The sequence below is a fragment of the Melozone crissalis genome, unplaced genomic scaffold, assembly GCF_028551555.1.
Source record: "Melozone crissalis strain CALT ecotype California unplaced genomic scaffold, PUWL_Pcris_2 ptg000019l_1, whole genome shotgun sequence".
In the NCBI taxonomy this organism is placed as follows: domain Eukaryota; kingdom Metazoa; phylum Chordata; class Aves; order Passeriformes; family Passerellidae; genus Melozone; species Melozone crissalis.
In genome coordinates, this window is record NW_026535797.1 from 15,481,532 (window position 1) to 15,494,026 (window position 12,495).

At 36.5% G+C, this 12,495-nt stretch overlaps 1 protein-coding gene across 1 annotated transcript in view; it reads right to left on the reverse strand.

The window, feature by feature from the left end:
• DNTT (DNA nucleotidylexotransferase) overlaps positions 1-12,495 on the reverse strand; it is a 74,207-nt gene that overhangs the window by 13,098 nt on the left and 48,614 nt on the right. The window contains exons 9-10 of the mRNA XM_054276577.1: positions 6,540-6,803; positions 5,008-5,091 (exon numbers count right to left, since the gene is read on the reverse strand). Of these exons, the coding sequence (XP_054132552.1) occupies positions 5,008-5,091; positions 6,540-6,803 (348 nt within the window). The remainder of the gene's footprint in view (positions 1-5,007; positions 5,092-6,539; positions 6,804-12,495) is intronic.

Consider the following 12,495-nt stretch of genomic DNA (forward strand, 5'->3'; position numbering starts at 1 on the left):
AATCTATTATACCCCAAGAACTCCATCTATTCTTTCACAAAAATAAGCAATGCTAATTATTTACATCCCCTCTTTTTGCTGCCATGTGCTGCATAAAGTAATAATCGGACTTGAAAGGGATTTTCTGGAATACTGTGAAAATAAATGGATTTATACAAGTTATAAATCAGAATTTACAAGACAAATTCAATCCTCCAATCTCATACTTGGTTTGATAATTTCCATTAGTGAGTGGTGTGTAAAATGCAGGAGAGAGACACTTTCTACATGGCCACAATCCAGCTATGAAGCTGTTCCACATGCCATTGTCAGGATGAAACAGTTAGATCCACTAGATCTCTCTCTATTTCACCCAGGTAAAAAGCTGTCAGGATGTTGTCAAAACTTGCCAACAATGCCCTAGTATGCACACCAGTAGTTCAGAGACAATGCACATAAAAAATTTATTGTGGGTTAAGGGATAATTGCCCCCTAATCCAACAAAGAGGAGTGTCAAAACTGTTGATGTCCTGGTTTACAGACTAAGGACCTTAAGTTTTCCAAGAAAGAGCCTACTGTTCAGCTGACCTGACTTATGCTGACACAGAAAAAATGGTTTGTTTTATTTTTTGCAAAATCATTTCTATTTTTCTTAGAGAGCATATTGTTCACTCATTAATCGGGAAAGTTTTACAATGAGAATTTTATTTGCCCATTCATAAAAATGTTGTGCCATTTGTAGCAGCAATAGTACCACAAGACATGGGGAATGTACAACTTTTCTTTCTTCCTTGTGACTGATCAGTGAACTCTATTGTGTAAGAGTGGGGATGTTTGACCTCCAGCTGGTGTAAATCACAGGAACTACATACCTCAGGTTGGACTATACATGTGCTAATTTCCATACCTTTAGTATACAGTTCTACAGACACAGAGATTTGGATATACGCTCATCTTTTTATGTAAAAGAGGCTGACAGATAATTGGCCGCAAATTTTCAAATTTTTGTCACAATTTTCCTATGAAAGGGAGGTCTATATAATGCCCTTCTTATTACATAACTGAAAAAATCATTAGTTTGATAATTGCACACTGTCTTCCAAAACCAACAAATATATGAAAAAGATTCACACTAGAAAGAAAAAAAAATAAATCAAGGCTGAGGAATAATTTCACAGTGTAACTTTGTAACAAGTCCCTGGAGAAAATTTCTCTTCCTTTTGTTCCCATCTGCAAAGCTATGTAATTGACTCCTAACTGCTGTGTTAACGCTCCCAATTCCTGGCAGAATCCCTTTGGAAATACATTAAAGTAAGCAGGACTCTCTCCTGCTGCAGCCCTTTGAACACTGGAATCTGAGATTCTGTGACATCCATCATGTTTCAACAGTGGGCCACAGTGCAAGCATCTGGGCCAAACAGCTGATAAATATTAATATAGAAGTACAAAGTATACTGAATTATATATTGAAATGTAGAGCAAATAAAAAAATTGTTTTCTTTTGTAATGAATTCATTCTCTTACAAGTACAGTTACATTCCACCAAATAGAAATTAAATAAGAGCAAATAATATTTGCTATAGCACGGTTTATTAACTTCTTATAATGACTTGAAAAATTTTAAATGATGACAGGCAAGTGTTTTTTAAGGAAAGGACTTCATCTTCTGCAGGATCAAGGAATAGTTTGATTCTTCCTGATCTTCCTATAGCTTTTTCTGTACACATACACAGATTAATAAAAGAAAAAGAATGAAGCAAAAAGGATTTGGTCCAGCTCCCAAATTCTACCCCAGTCAATACCCCAGTGACTGTCAGAGCTGTGCATGAAGGTTTGTCTGCCTGGACAGAGCCAGTGACATAAGATGACCTCTCTTCAGCAGACCAGGAGAGAAATATGAAAAAGATGTATTTCAGTTTTCACATATGGTGCCTAATTAACCTTAATTAAGCTTGTGTTGAGGGATCTTGAGCAGCTTGCACAAGGGATATCTGCTTCCTGGTTTTTTTTAGCTTTAAGAAAGGAAGATTTCATCTCAAAAAGAGAAATACACTTATGAAATACAAATTTTCATGTTCCAATCCAATTTTATGAGGCAGTACAGATAAAATACCCATGTTTTTATGGTTCCCTACGAGTCAAACTATTTTAAAAGAAAAGAACAAGGATTATAATAAAGTAGATTATCTGCTCTCCATAGTTTAATGTAAAAAATAACCAACAAACCAACCCTAAACATTTTACAATTTGGGCATATGTTCCCTTGTGTAAAATTAGATTATTTTTATCACTTATTTTAAGCTAACTACTCTGATGACCCTAAAAATAAATCAACCTTGGCAGCCACACAATTTACTGCAAACGTCTCCTCTTCGACTATGGGCCATCGAATTTCACAGACAGACACCACTGCTATATTCTGCACATTTCTGATCTTAGTAGACACTGGGTGGCAGTATGGAAGGGTTTTGTTCAAACTGTCATTTGTGGGAGTAACCTAATACAAAATTGTAAAGTTAAAAATATTTTTAAATATATTTGAATTTAACACATTAGATTATAAATATTCGTATACTTGCCAGAGAGTTCTCTCCCTGCTTCTTGTTAGAATAACACTACTTGAAAAAAGAGTCTGTGTTAAGCAAATTCAGTGCTCCCTGATCTGAAATTTTTCGTATTGCATATTGCCTGAGAAGTTTCTTTCTGTGTGGAAAAAGTCAGCTAATGTAATTTAGCTATTTCTGAGACTGCAGCAGAAACAAGGACAGAATTCTGCTGTGTCAACAGATCAACACAACTTCTTGTGTTTGAAATCTGCAGTGCATCTGTGGTTTACAGCAAAAAAACCAGAATTTGGAAGCAAACTAGCTGTGTTTGCAATTAAATGAGAAATGGCAGACATAGATATTGGGGTGCAGGGGGCATGATGACAGATTTGAAAGCAAAGTCCCTCCTTGAAAGGGACAGCTGACCAAACCATGTGCCTCAATTGACATATGGAAATCATAGATTAAGGACTTTGTGGTCAAGACAGTTGAAATTTTCCCTGAAGATTTGATCTTGGTATTTTGGGTTTCATTCAGTATGGTTTTTGTTTTGCCAGTTTTTCTTCTTTGCCTTTGTCAAGAACCCCTGCCTTATGATATCTTCTGAGTTCTGCTTCTCTTTAGGTCAGTTTCTTCAGTTTTGGACAGTACAGCTGAAGAACTGAGGAAATGTAAATTGAGACTCAGACATGTAGAAGGTCTGGAGACTAAATTAGAGTTACAGCTGATGGTTTGGGGAACCACAACATGGGTATACACATTTCTTTTTATTTTTCAAATTTCCAAGGCAGATACTCAACAGGAGAAACTTAAGGCAGGACACTGCAAATGCAGGGCCTTTGAAATCAATGAATGTTTAAGACTTTAAATCTTTCTCTGCCTCAGCTCTTTACTTGAAAATTTGGGATGACAAGAACATCTTCCTAGAGAATACTGTGAAGATAAACTCATCATTTATCTGTGACTCATCCTGGCTAATCCAGTCAAAAACACATGGAAACTAACATTTATTTTTTCCCCAGAAATATTTCAATGGTATATCATTTATAAAACCTAAACATAATCAAGAAAAAATAGTACTGATTGATATTGTTCATGAAAGAACTGTGTCCATTTTTCATCTCTGAAAGTCTCAGGGCTCTGAGTAAAAGCAGCAGATATAAGGATACAAACTCATACACCAAGCAGGCAAATTTTGTTGCATACAAAAAATAACACTGGCATTCCTCAAATTCTTTGGTTTTCCCTAGTGCCATTTTTTGTTACACCCAAAAAGCTATTGACAGAGCATATATTAATGTGCAGATAATAACAGCAACCATATTATGTTGAGGAAATGAGTTTATATCTTGAATACTTTTAAAATATAAAAGACAGGCAGGAATACACTGACATCATCCCTGAGTTTGTGAAGAAACATCCTCTTTAGACACATGATAGCATATTTATCTATTATTGATTTTATATTTTCTTCTGAAGCATCTAGCATTGACAATTCCTGGTGACAGGATATCTGACTAAATGGATAATTAGCCTGATAATTTCCACAGGTTTCCATGTGAACTGAGGATGCTATAGCAGCATCTGGACCTGATGAGCACATATGGAAACAGCTGAAATGGAGTGATAGCTTAAATCACTGCTTAGAAAGAAGCAATGAGACAATACTGCATGTAAGCAGGGGTGCTGAAAGCAGTCTCCATTCTATAAGGAATACATAGGAAAGATTAATGTAAAATCTTGACGTGGTTCTTTGCCTTTCCCTAAATTGACATCAATAAGCATCTTCAGTATTGATTTTTGCTTATTATTTAAATGGCCTCATACAAATACAGACATTAAGCCAGATAAATGCAGAGACCAGTATAACTGCAGCCAAGAGCCTTCATACCAGAAATTATACCAATTACTCCCCAGGCTGCCAAGCCTGACTAAACAGAACTCCACCCAGACTTCTGAATGCAGGCCTTTAAAAGCAGGATAATCCCTAATCTCTACTTAGTGTCATACCCTGCAAAAACTTCCTCAAGCCTTCTAACTGAGCCTGTAGCACTCAATATCCCCTCTTCCTTTGCAATGTCAGGCCAATATGAGTTGAAAGTGTGCTGGGGACACAGAAATTACCTCTCCTTCTGAGACAGAGGGGCAGTGAAGTGCCTTTTTCAAATACTTGCAGATGGTTTGTTCTCAGTTCTGTGAAGGCTGCACAGTTCCTATCAAAAACAAATGTCTAATTCATGTTTCTTGTTACAATTCAGGAATTACCTCACAATTGCCAAAAAAAAAAAAAAAAAGGATTTCAAGATTTCCAGACTTAGTTGTTCAGATTTAATCAGACTGTTCCAGTGAAACTAAATCATGTGAAGGTGGAACTGTTTTACCACCAAATGGATAATCAAGCTAAAATATTCTATATACTTGAATATAAAAAACTAACTGGAAATAAAAGTACATTAGCTTTATTTCTGAGAATAAACAGTACCTTTCTCCTGTCATATAATCCATGGTTATCCAGTATCATCTTCCTCTCATGTGCAGCGTACCTCCGCAAGTCACGTCCAAATTGCTGTCAAAGATAGAGCAAGTATCAAACACATGCACAAACCAAAATTCTTATCCTTTGCACCTTCTAACACCAAACCAAATAATAAACTAAGGACCAAAAATTACTTGTATTAAAGGAATACAGTCTGATAAAATCAATCATCTGAAGAGAAATGTTTGGATAAAGAATCCAAACATTTGCATCTGTCCGTCATTGCAGTCGGTTACTGTGACAGCAGTTGGGCTCTGTATAAAAAAGCAAACCTGCGATGGGCTCCCACAGTCTGGATGTGGATTAGCCCAACAGGGAGTAGGAGCTCAGTGAGGCAGAGAAAACTGAAGTCATTGCTTACTCATCCAAAGGGCCTCACACTGTGTGTTTTTAGTGTAGACTCCTATCGACAGAGTTGAGAGAAGGGCTTTTAAGTTGCCAAACACTTCCAGGATAAGAAAAGACCCCAAAGTCTGCAGAACTTAATCCAAAGTCCAAATAAATACATTTTCTTATCTCAAAAAAGTGACTGAAGTAACTCAAACTCAGCAGGAGAACACATCAATTTCAACATTTTACTTGGTCTAAACCATCCTGTTTCCAATTAACCTGAGTAGAACAGAGTGGCAAGGCACCAGTGCTGCTTCCAGCACATCAAAAAGATAATTCAGAGCAGGCTCAGAAGCTCTCCATTGTACCATGCAAACACTCCCTAAAAAATGAACATCAGAAGGCAAATATGTAGAACAGATTAAAAAATAATTCTGTCTGGAGAAAGATTAATCATTTGAGTTTTGAGTTTGCATTAGGTTGAAATTTTTTGTTTTTAAAGTAGGGTACTATTTTATATTATGCCAGCTAACTAGTGTCTATTGTGAAAGTAGCTATCATTTCAAGTTTTGTTATTAAAACATAAATCAAAATATATTTTATTTTGGTTCAAAACTAATGTCTAATTTTAATTTTTTTCCCAGTTTTTTACAATTTAAAGGAGTCAATTCAAATGCAACTGAAACAAAACATTTGATCTAACCCAAAAAGAAAGATATCAAATTGTTTTCAATTTCCTACAAAACAAATTAAGTTCCAATTCAGAATATCTCTTCCTCAAATGTTTAATTTCCTGTAATTATGTGACGCTTTCCAAATCATCTCTACCCAGTAACCATTTAAATTGCTTGTTAACAGCATCATGATGTAAAAGACAACACAACTGACCAAAAACCTAGCTCTCCAGTTCATAAACCTAAACACTAAGCTTCAAGGAAAATAGAGCTTAACCCTCCTAGAGAGACATCCATAAATGTTAGTGGTGAGTTCATCAGCTCCAACCCACGACCAGTGGTGGATGACAGTATGAGATGGGATGTGTGGACATCAAGAATATTTTTCTTTAAATCCATGAACTCTGAATAGTCCTAAAACAACAAAAACGTGTTTGCAATGCTAAGAAAACATACAGAGCTGTGGTTACTTACCCTGGAGCCTGTCCAGCCTAACAGAGCATATGGATATTGCTCAAAGGGGGTTATGACCAGATCCACACGGATTGCCTTCCAGTCTTTGACTTCTGCCATTTCCAGTTGTTCTGATGTGTTGCAAGTGCTGTTGTCTACTCTTGGCTGATATAATTTTAAAATTGCAAAACACTTCTGAAAATGATCCATGGCATCAACTTTTCTGCTTGGCAGCTGTTCCTTTACAAATGTTGATTCAATGATATCACAATAAAGGAGTAAGTCCTAAAGAGAAGATATTGTTCACATTGAATTGCTGAACTGGTTTTACTGTCACTCCAGAGTTTCTAGACAGTTGACTTAAAAATTCATGTGAAATGTAATTTCAGTAAACAAGGAACTGTGCCAGGGCAAATCTGGGCTAAGGAGAGACATGAAACAGCTTCAGACTTTGGAAAAATATTTGAGGGAAATCTGCACTGGTAGATATCTGACAGTAGTGAGGTCCTGCCTTGTACTAAAGACAGAATTTGTAATTCTTCCCCTACCTCCTTTTCTCCTAAGCCTTTTTCTAGTTAATGTTAACAGAAATTTCTGAGTAAAGACTGATGTGTTCCTATGTAGCAGACATGTAGAAAAATATTATTAGTCCAGTGCACAGCCTTGCTGAGGGATTGCAAAGTGGAAGATTCCATTTGGACCGTATCTATTGCACAGGATTTCCTTGTGACAAGGTCTGGAGTCTCCAGAGAGATGGAAGATCCCTGCCCATGTCTTTTGCTCAGAGGGAATGCCCATTTCTTTAGGTCCTTGGACCACTTTTTTGTTTCTGTTTTAAAATCACTTCAAAGTTTACACATTCTCTTCCTCTGGACTAGGGGTGTTTTTAAATTGCAATATTGAACTGAGAGTGCCTATAAGTGGTTTTATTTGATGGCTGTCAGTTGGTAACTACAATGGTGTTGTAGTTAAGGAATGGTATTCTCCCATTTAATAGCCCAGCAAAAACCACTCTTCTTGCTTCCCCCTCCCCCACCTCAACTGAAAACACAAAAGGCAAAGATCATGGGCTGAGATAAGAACAAAAGTTCCTGGAAACAGCAATGAGGTAAGACAACAAACAGTAACAGCAGCACTATTAACAAAAGAAGGTGTAAGACAAAGAACCAATTTACATGTAAAATACCAGACTATTTCAACCACCACACTTTCTCCCATTGGAAGAAAAATCCTTCTTCTAGGAAGAGAGAAAGTCCCTTTCCCCCATCCCTGGCAATGATGGAAAGTGGTATTGAATTACATTAGGGTTGGGCCGTGCCCCTTCCCTCTGATCTGGACCAAAACCAGGACAAAGGGTCTCCAGATAAGACTCTTAATGTCCCAGGTAACAAAGAACTGATTTTTGGAAGAATACCTCAGTATTAAAAACCAGACTTTTATTATTTCTTTTATTTAGTGCAGGTGTGGTAATTTTACATGCCAATATCTTAAATGTCTTGGAGAATACTTTACAGTAATAAAATTACCTTTATCACTCAAAACTATAATTCTGCCCCCCCCCCGCAAAGAAAAGGCATATCAAAAACATTTAACAAGATATGATTTCCATGAAGAGACTCTGATATGTATTATTACATTCTTAGCCTCCAGCTTTTTGTTGATGATAGCTCCAAATTAACAATCCCATTATTCTACTGGAAATCAGTTATAGGCTCTTCATGGGTCAATGAGCCAGCCTTTTTAATGATAACTATTTTATTTGAATTGGCATTCTTTCACTTGCTTAGAATTTTTCTTGATTATGAAGATTTATTATAAATTGAAATGAGAAAACTCCTTATGTAGCTTCTGCTCTTGGATTACTAGTTTCACAGTCTGCTGATTTGAAAATGCTTAAATTTAGCAGGTGCTCTGTAACATCTATCTTTAAAACAGCAATTTTTTCTTAATTTTACCCCAATGTCACAAGGCACTGATGCTTGCTCTTTTCAAATATAGACTCAAAACAGCTGTTGAGTGTTAATGCCTAACTGCTTATTTTTCTGCTTTTTTTGATGAAACTATACTCCATTTACATTAATTTTCTTGCTTTTAATGCTAATAAAAACAATTTTAATATCATTCATCATTGACCATTAATTGATGAATTCATGCTTTGATTAAGCACCAATATTCTGCCAATTTTTTGTAAAAATCTGTTAGCTACTTAGCAGTATTTTCTCATTTTTTGCCTCATTTTTCTTTTTTGCCCTTGGAGATTTGGGACACTACACAATATATACCAGAAGTCAGGGTATCACCATTAATAGGAGCCAAAGCCTAGGTCATGTGCATTGGGATAGCATTTCTAATTAACCTAGTATAATTAGACAGTGGACATCACCATCATCCCACAAAGCAAAGGTGAAATGCACTCAGGTACACTTGGAAAAGGCACAGCCTGAAGGGGCAGTCAGCTTTGAAGATTGTGTGAAGTTGTGGCCACTGCTGCCTGCAGAGCTGCATCCTTCTCATTACTCTGAGTCAGGGAATCTGCAGTTCCTTGCAAATTTCAGATTGATCTGTACACCATAAAGTGCTGTAGGTCTTGTTTACACAATCAAGTTTTAGTGTGGGCATTTTAATTTCTCAAATTTACTACACCATCAAAACTAAATGTATTTTTTAGAACAGTTATGTGAAGACTCTCAACAATTTTCCATTTTTAGAATGACTGCACACTTTTACTTAAATATGCTGAGTGCTGGCACATCAATAGCATTGATATTGGAGTAAATCCATGTTCAAATTGAGGAAAAGTATGACTTTTTAGAAAAATATTAAATCAATCACCAAAAAATCAATCAAATATGGTCACTAGCATTCTCAGTCATTTTTAATTAAATGGAATTCTATTCCATATTTAGTGTTACATGCTGTCATTATTCATAATTGTTGCTAGCTGGATTAATTCTCTAAAGCTAAGTAGGATCATTTTATATCATCTGAAAATGAAATCCAATATGTTCTTCTTAAATGTATACATTGTTGCTCTAAATTTCGTTCTGAGATAGTTTAATAAACTGAAACTGCATTTCTTTTTTTTTTCAGTGAAATTCTTATATCTAATCCAAAATAGCATGTTAATTTGGAAAAATCTCAATCTAGATGAGACAGAACTGATGCTTGGGAGAAGTCAGGCCTTTTAGGATAAGAAGTCACTAGAAAACAGCATCAAAGGTTTGATCAGCAGTGTAAAACTCAGCAGCTGCTGCATAATCCTGCAGCTGCCTTGGTCACTTTTTATCTTGAAGTTCCCAGTGTGTGGGAATAATCTGTTTCTGAGCATATCTGGAGCAGCCTGGCTTTGACAGCAATGGACAGATCAGCACTGGATCCATCAATGAAGGTGTTTACCTCTCTATGCCATGGGCATTTGCACTTCTGAACAAGAGACAGACAGACAGAGAGTTACTCGTACCTACTCACCCACACACAGCTATACAGTACACCCCAGAAAGATCACATGTCTTAGTAAATGCCAGATCTTCACTTAGAACAGGAAATGGAACACTTCTGCTTTCTTTATACAATAACCTCACAAGTAGGATAATCAGGTTCAGCCCTGTACTCTCTCTAAAGAAATTTAAGTCAAGATTTCTCATCTTCAAGGCTCTAACCATCTTGCAATAATCTCTTTTAGGTAAGAATTTCCTCATCTGAGTCAGAATGAACCAAAAAAATTAATAATGAATTTCGAAGAAAGATGAGACAGTATGTGTTCCCAAAGGAGCTCCACATCCTTATGCACTCTTTCATCTGAAACAAAAGGTTCTTTCCTCTGGCTTCTTAATTATTTCTATATCTTGTCTTAGAAACAGGTTTTGTTGCTGGCAAAATCCAGCTGTCACTTAATAATGAATGTGCGGCTTTCCTGTGAACCCTGTTTCCAAAAATCTGTTTCCAGCAAAAGAAGAAATATTACTTGCTCCTCACCATCCTTCTTTAATGGGACATCAAACCTTCCCCTTCCTGATCCCCTCATCAAGGGTGAATACTAGAGTTTAAACCAGACCAGTAATACATTAAAATAGGTAAGCACAGGCAGGCATCTCCATCACTCATTTTCCTAAAGCCAAAAGAAAAACAACAACATTATGTTTACATGAATATAAAGGGAAAAACTGAAGAGTGCAGGAGTGCCTGTAGTGACAGTATCTCTTCCATTGTTGAAAGTATGTATATAACAGGAACAGTGCTAAATATAGCTATACAGGATTTCAGCAAAAAATGAAAGCATTTTTTCACAGTATGTGAATGAAGCTACATCGACACAGATGGCTCAGCCTGTTTGCCCACAGACTTTCAAGCTCTAACCCACAAAAGTAATTTCTTACTTTCTTTATGAGGCTTTTTGGAGCCATTAAGACCATAACCTGTGTACTGCATCACAGCTTTTCCATTTTGCCACTCTACTTTGAAGACTTTGTGTTCTCTGTTCCCCAGCCTGTTTATCCCTGGTGATGCTGCATCAAAGACCATAATGGTGCTGATTTAGCCACTTCATTTTCAGTAGCTTTCCATGGAAGGATCTTGTAACACTAAACTTTTAAGATGAGAAAAAGGCCCTTTAAACTATTTAAAGCTGTGGTCCATAATTTAGAAGTTAAACATTGTGGAATCCTTCACTCAGAGCTGCCAAAAGGAAGCCAACATCACGACCTCCATGATGTACATCAATTAATTTGGGCTTAGAAGGAGCAGCACAAAAGTGGCAAGCTGTGATGCAGACTACTGCAAAAAGTTACAAAGGGCTTTATTTGGTTTTTTTTTCTGTCCTCCCCTCTCCCTTGGAAATAAAGATAATAAAAAGGCAAGAGGTGTATAAACCCTTGCTTTCTTTTCTGCATTTTGATTTTGCAGGCAGCTTGTTTTTCAGTAGTGCCAGTAAAAGCCTGTATATTACAAATGCCACAGTAGAGAGGTAGTGTAACTAGTATAAACCATGAAATGTCTGGAGGACAAACAGAACACAGGAAATCATTGTCCATCGGTTTAAACTATACCCAGCTTCTTTGGGTTTGGTTTCTATGACCATTGTTTTTCTGATATGCTCTACATGCTGGGATTTCTAGAGGAATCCTAATCTTTTATCAAACTCCTGGCCACCCTTGACCTCCCATACTCTGCCTGCTCTCCTTTCTGCCAAATAGCCCCCTTAACAAGAAAACCAGTAAAAACAATTCATTTCCAATTTCTTTTCTTTCAATTCCTTTTAATGAAAACAGCTCAAAGTGAACTGAAAACTTTAGTACTTGTCAGAATTCTCAGATCACAGCCATTTTTCTCAGTAATGTAAGTGGAAAAGAAGGAATGAAAGGCTGCACTCAGGGCAGGCTCTAGCCTTGGTCTGTTGTCACTTTTCCATTCTGCTCTATTATAACAAGTATGATTTTTGGAGGACCCATACCTGGTTTCCTAGAGATTCAAGTGTGTATAAGAAGGGAAAAGACCCATTCTAAGAAGAAAGGCAATGTTTCTCATAGTAAAGGGAATATAATAATTGTGAAAGGACCTATACATTAATAATAAAATGAGTGATAAAAATAGAGTATTTCCTCAGCACTCCTTAATTGTCATGGCTTCATTGCTTTTGAGTAGTCTAAATAGTACCTGCTATCAATCTACTCCAACACATACAGCTTCCACAGAGGAATGAGAAAAATCTAAAAAAATTAATAATAGGTTTTTAACCCTTTAAAGACCAAAATTCAACTGGAAGAAGAGGAATTCAGCTAACGTTGCATTTTACCAGGAAAAAACCAAGTTTGAGGCCCTTCCATCAAAGCCAGCTGAAAGACTTTAACCACCTTGAAACAGATATCCTCATACAGTCACATAAACTTCTGTGTAGTTGGGTGTTTTTAATCTTTCATGTGTTAACCCACTACATATTAATTGAAGTATACAGCTCAAGAATCAATTCAAAAGCATCCTC